Source organism: Salmo salar, chromosome 01, assembly GCF_965601325.2.
Source record: "Salmo salar chromosome 01, fSalSal1, whole genome shotgun sequence".
In the NCBI taxonomy this organism is placed as follows: domain Eukaryota; kingdom Metazoa; phylum Chordata; class Actinopteri; order Salmoniformes; family Salmonidae; genus Salmo; species Salmo salar.
In genome coordinates this window covers 131810316-131816315 of record NC_138291.1, presented here as the reverse complement: position 1 = coordinate 131816315, position 6000 = coordinate 131810316, and the positions used below count along the sequence as shown (strand labels likewise).

Sequence of the window (6000 nt, the reverse complement as noted above, 5' to 3'; positions counted from 1 at the left end):
AAGAAGTCTACACAATCTACTACCATGGTTTTATCTATGATCAAGTATTTATGCTCACATATCACATTAACAATTGGCAGAGGCCACTATCTGCCGATATGTTGTATCTGGAGTATTTTCAACGCTAGGTTTGTTATTCACTTTCCGAACAGCCTTAGCATTGGATATATTGTTTGGAATTTTGTACCTCTGCGCTTCCATGGTTTTCTGTTGTACTTCACATCCTCACTATGTTCTCCGTCACAGTTACAAGAGTATATCTTTAGCATCAGGCCCACATTTCCCATGCTCGTGATCCCCACTACACTTTGCACATCTCATTTTACCTTTGCACACATTAGCAACATGCCCTATCCATGCACACTTAAAGCACCGAAGTGTAGGTGGCACCAGTGGCAGTTCTAGACCATTTCAACTGGGGGGGCCAAGCTGGGGCCAGTTGTACTGTTAGAGGTGCCAGTTACATTAGACGTTATTGTTGTCATATCGTTTTGCATGTGGTACGATACTGTTGTGTTTTGCCTAAAGCCGTCCCTCTAAAAAATGTGTGGGTTAAATTAGTGTTCCGCGTTGCCACTCTCTAATAACGGATGTAAAAAAAGAACGATAGCAAAAATTTGTTATTAAATTAGAAATTATTTCATACTCCACATTTAGGGGGGCCACAAGGAACCACTAGTGGGTGGCACATACTCTCTAACAGGATAACTGAGTGATCCTAGCTGCACCCTACCCTACTTTTTGCTTTTCATCCTTTTTGCTCAATAACATTTCCTCTTTTCAGGGAAGCCTTAACTTAAGGGCCTCCCGAGTGGGGCAGTGGTCTAAGGCACTGCATCTCACTGCTAGAGGCGTCACTACAGACCCTGGTTCTATCCTGGGCTGTATCACAACTGGCTGTACTCAGGAGTGCCATAGGGCAGTGCACAATTGGTCCAGCATCGTCCGGGTTAGGCCGTCATTGTAAATAATAATTTGTACTTAACTGACTTGCCTAGTTAAATAATGGTTAAATAAAAAATAAAAAACTTCTTCCATAGAAATTTCCAAAGGCATCCCAGCAATTACTCCTCTCAGTTTAGACATAGCACCTGGAATGTGACATTTCACCCAACCCCCATTTAGTGAGTTAAATTTCAAAATATTCTCCTGCTCAATTTTACTATTTAAATTATCAGGACCTTCCCATAACCCAGGGTTTTGGCATCATTAATCACCCCAATCTCTTTCCTAATTGCTTTTGTCAAACGCAAAGGATGGAAGTATTTACAAGCTGGTTCTGGGGACACTACCATAACTTTCTAACGTTCTACTCCAACCTCTTTCTCTAGAGTGGTCCTGCACGTTACAGGTCTACTCTCAACACTACTCATTGTTTCCCCAGCAGTATTCATCCCTCCATCACCCTCATTATGATTTCTCTTACTCCTGTTCCTCATATTTACAACAGGTGTAATTAGCTGATCATCACTGGTTTTATCACCGTTATCAATCGCCCTAACGCTACCATCTGAACTATCCACTTGTACAGCTGTGCCAAAAAACAAACAAGATACATCTTGTCCCTTAACCAAAAATGACTTCATATCGGAGTTGCGCCTGTTGTCATAGAGATTGATAGAGGACTCATCATGGATGTAGCCTATTTTAGCATGGTCATTGTCAATGAGGGCTTCCACCATTTTAAAATAGTAAACTGGGTGGGGATTCCTACGAGTTGGGCGCAATCAGCCAATGAAGAAGAAAAATGGACTACTTTAAAATAGAGATGGCAAGATGAGCCCTCTATCTATCTCAATGGCCTGTTGTTCACACGCGTATCTATCCTCTCATTGGCTAGAATGGTCGACTCCCACCTGATCTCGCCTGCCTTCCATCTTTGAGGACATGTATTACCATTGTTAGAGTGGTCACTTGAATATCTTGTCAATATAAAGGACAATCTTCGTTGTGAATTAAATGTACAAATATGGCGGAGGTGAGTAAGAAAACCGGGCAGAAGCATCTTAGCTATTTGAAAGCTATATTTTTCAGGTAGATTGTGTTAAATCAACGGTGTCACTATCGACAGTGGTCTTTAAGGTTTTAATCTGAATTGCCGATTTTCAGTATTGTAATTTAGCATTAAAAAAAAATCAAACAGCGGCGTCCTCGGTTACAGCAAATATATTTATAACTAACCTTCCTATCTGTGGTTGTAGCCTAGCTAGCTAACAGTTCGCTAACGTTAGGTCCATGGCAGGGGTTCGCATCGGAGCATACTTTGCTACCTAGTTAGTTACGTTACCTGGACAGCTAGAATGTTTCGTACCGATAAGTCCAGTGAAATTCGATTTTTCTACAATATCAACTGAGATGACTCAAACGTTTGTCGGTAACTGTGCTCAGTGGCATTGCATTTCGTTTTACTGTTCACAAATTAGGTAGCTACCTAAACGTTAGATAAAACATTTAGCTAACGTAACGTTGTAGGCTATATTAAGCGGCTTTAACGTTAACGCGTTAGCTCTCGAGAATTCAGCATTGGGCCGTAGCTGGTGTGTTAAGGAAAACTATCGTTTTAACACGACCATAACACGAGCTAACTAGCTACACGATTGTGGTTACTGCTGAACGCACAGAGATTACGATTTCATGCAATTTACTGGGGGGGGTCAAACTATTATTATCGTTGGATTGTTTTTTTTTTTTTCATTAGGCACAGGGGAGGGTAGTGTTCCCCCCCCCCCCCCCCCCCCCTGACGGTTTACATTCGGTATTCGCAGGTTTTACTTTATAATGTCTTCCGTCCTAGCAACATTTCCTTATCAAATTGTGTTTTGGTACATCCCTTATGCACTGTGCTAACTTTCGCTATATCACAGGTCACTATGGTCTGACGGTCTATCCTGCACTCTATCCACCGTTCAGTGACAATAGTGGTAGGGGGATAATTTGTCCAGATGTGCAATAGGCTAACTCGCGATCATACCACACATAATAAAAGCATTCAAAGCTGCATCAATTGTAATATAAATCCACAACATAAAAATAGGAATAGCGGAAAGGCAAGGTGTATCATTGAGCATGAAAGAACAGTGAAGACATGACACACAGCTCAAAAAGCTCCCCTATTGATCTTTACATTTAAGTCATTTAGCAGACGCTCTTATCCAGAGCGACTTACAAATTGGTGGATTCACCTTATGATATCCAGTGGAACAACCTCTTTACAATAGTGCATCTAAATCTTTTAAGGGGGGGGGGGGGTTAGAAGGATTACTTTATCCTATCCTAGGTATTCCTTAAAGAGGTGGGATTTCAGGTGTCTCCGGAAGGTGGTGATTGACTCCGCTGTCCTGGCGTCGTGAGGGAGCTTGTTCCACCATTGGGGTGCCAGAGCAGCGAACAGTTTTGACTGGGCTGAGAGGGAACTGTGCTTCCTCAGAGGTAGGGAGGCGAGCAGGCCAGAGGTGGATGAACGCAGTGCCCTTGTTTGGGTGTAGGGCCTGATCAGAGCCTGAAGGTACGGAGGTGCCGTTCCCCTCACAGCTCCGTAGGCAAGCACCATGGTCTTGTAGCGGATGCGAGCTTCAACAGGAAGCCAGTGGAGAGAGCGGGGTGACGTGAGAGAACTTGGGAAGGTTGAACACCAGACGGGCTGCGGCGTTCTGGATGAGTTGTAGGGGTTTAATGGCACAGGCAGGGAGCCCAGCCAACAGCGAGTTGCAGTAATCCAGACGGGAGATGACAAGTGCCTGGATTAGGACCTGCGCCGCTTCCTGTGTGAGGCAGGGTCGTACTCTGCGAATGTTGTAGAGCATGAACCTACAGGATCGGGTCACCGCCTTGATGTTAGTGGAGAACGACAGGGTGTTGTCCAGGATCACGCCAAGGTTCTTAGCACTCTGGGAGGAGGACACAAGGGAGTTGTCAACCGTGATGGCGAGATCATGGAACGGGCAGTCCTTCCCCGGGAGGAAGAGCAGCTCCGTCTTGCCGAGGTTCAGCTTGAGGTGGTGATCCGTCATCCACACTGATATGTCTGCCAGACATGCAGAGATGCGATTCGCCACCTGGTTATCAGAAGGGGGAAAGGAGAAGATTAATTGTGTGTCGTCTGCATAGCAATGATAGGAGAGACCATGTGAGGATATGACAGAGCCAAGTGACTTGGTGTATAGCGAGGAGAGGGCCTAGAACAGAGCCCTGGGGGACACGAGTGGTGTGAGCACGTGGTGCGGAGACAGATTCTCGCCACGCCACCTGGTAGGAGCGACCTGTCAGGTAGGACGCAATCCAAACGTGGGCCGCGCCGGAGATGCCCAACTCGGAGAGGGTGGAGAGGAGGATCTGATTCACCGTATCAAAGGCAGCAGATGGGTCTAGGAGGATGAGAGCAGAGGAGAGAGGGTTAGCTTTAGCAGTGCGGAGAGCCTCCGTGACACAGAAGAGCCGTCTCAGTTGAATGACCAGCCTTGAAACATGACTGATTTGGATCGAGAAGGTCATTCTGAGAGAGATGGCAGGAGAGCTGGCCAAGGACGGCACGTTCAAGAGTTTTGGAGAGAAAAGAAAGAAGGGATACTGGTCTGTAGTTGTTGACTTCGGAGGGATCGAGTGTAGGTTTTTTCAGAAGGGGTGCAACTCTCGCTCTCTTGAAGACGGAAGGGACGTAGCCAGCGGTTAAGGATGAGTTGATGAGCGAGGTGAGGTAAGGGAGAAGGTCTCCGGAAATGGTCTGGAGAAGAGAGGAGGGGATAGGGTCAAGCGGGCAGGTTGTTGGGCGGCCGGCCGTCACAAGACGCGAGATTTCATCTAGAGAGAGAGGGGAGAAAGAGGTCAAAGCACAGGGTAGGGCAGTGTGAGCAGGACCAGCGGTGTCGTTTGACTTAGCAAACGAGGATCGGACGTCATCAACCTTCTTTTCAAAATGGTTGACGAAGTCATCCGCAGAGAGGGAGGAGGGGGGGGGGGAAGGAGGATTCAGGAGGGAGGAGACGGTGGCAAAGAGCTTCCTAGGGTTAGAGGCAGATGCTTGGAATTTAGAGTGGTAGAAAGTGGCTTTAGCAGAAGAGGGGAAAATGTAGAGAGGAGGGAGTGAAAGGACGCCAGGTCCGCAGGGAGGCGAGTTTTCCTCCATTTCCGCTCGGCTGCCCGGAGCCCTGTTCTGTGAGCTCGCAATGAGTCGTCGAGCCACGGAGCAGGAGGGGAGGACCGAGCCGGCCTGGAGGATAAGGGACATAGAGAATCAAAGGATGCAGAAAGGGAGGAGAGGAGGGTTGAGGAGGCAGAATCAGGGGATAGGTTGGAGAAGGTTTGAGCAGAGGGAAGAGATGATAGGATGGAAGAGGAGAGAGTAGCGTGAGAGAGAGCGAAGGTTGGGACGGCGCAATACCATCCGAGTAAGGGCAGAGTGAGAAGTGTTGGATGAGAGCGAGAGGGAAAAGGATGCAAGGTAGTGGTCGGAGACTTGGAGGGGAGTTGCAATGAGATTAGTGGACGAACAGCATCTAGTAAAGATGAGGTCAAGTGTATTGCCTGCCTTGTGAGTAGGGGGGGAAGGTGAGAGGGTGAGGTCAAAAGAGGAGCGGAGTGGAAAGAAGGAGGCAGAGAGGAATGAGTCAAAGGTAGACGTGGGGAGGTTAAAGTCACCCAGAACTGTGAGAGGTGAGCCATCCTCAGGAAAGGAACTTATCAAGACGTCAAGCTCATTGATGAACTCTCCAAGGGAACCTGGAGGGTGATAAATGATAAGGATGTTAAGCTTGAACGGGCTGGTAACTGTGACAGCATGGAATTCAAAGGAGGCGATAGACAGATGGGTCAGGGGAGAAAGAGAGAATGTCCACTTGGGAGAGATGAGGATTCCAGTGCCACCACCCCGCTGGCCAGATGCTCTCGGGGTATGCGAGAACACGTGGGCAGACGAGGAGAGAGCAGTAGGAGTAGCAGTGTTATCTGTGGTAATCCATGTTTCCGTCAGTGCCAAGAAGTCGAGGTGCTGGAGGGTAGCATAGG

General features: G+C 47.4%; 1 protein-coding gene across 1 annotated transcript in view; it reads left to right on the top strand.

Annotated features, from left to right (window-relative positions):
- Positions 1 to 1860: 1860 nt before the first annotated feature.
- The window catches only part of mier3a (mesoderm induction early response 1, family member 3 a), a 56671-nt gene continuing 52531 nt past the window's right edge, over positions 1861 to 6000 (top strand). The window contains 1 exon segment of the mRNA XM_045688037.2: positions 1861 to 1978. Coding sequence (XP_045543993.2) covers positions 1970 to 1978 — 9 coding nt within the window. The 5' untranslated portion in view covers positions 1861 to 1969.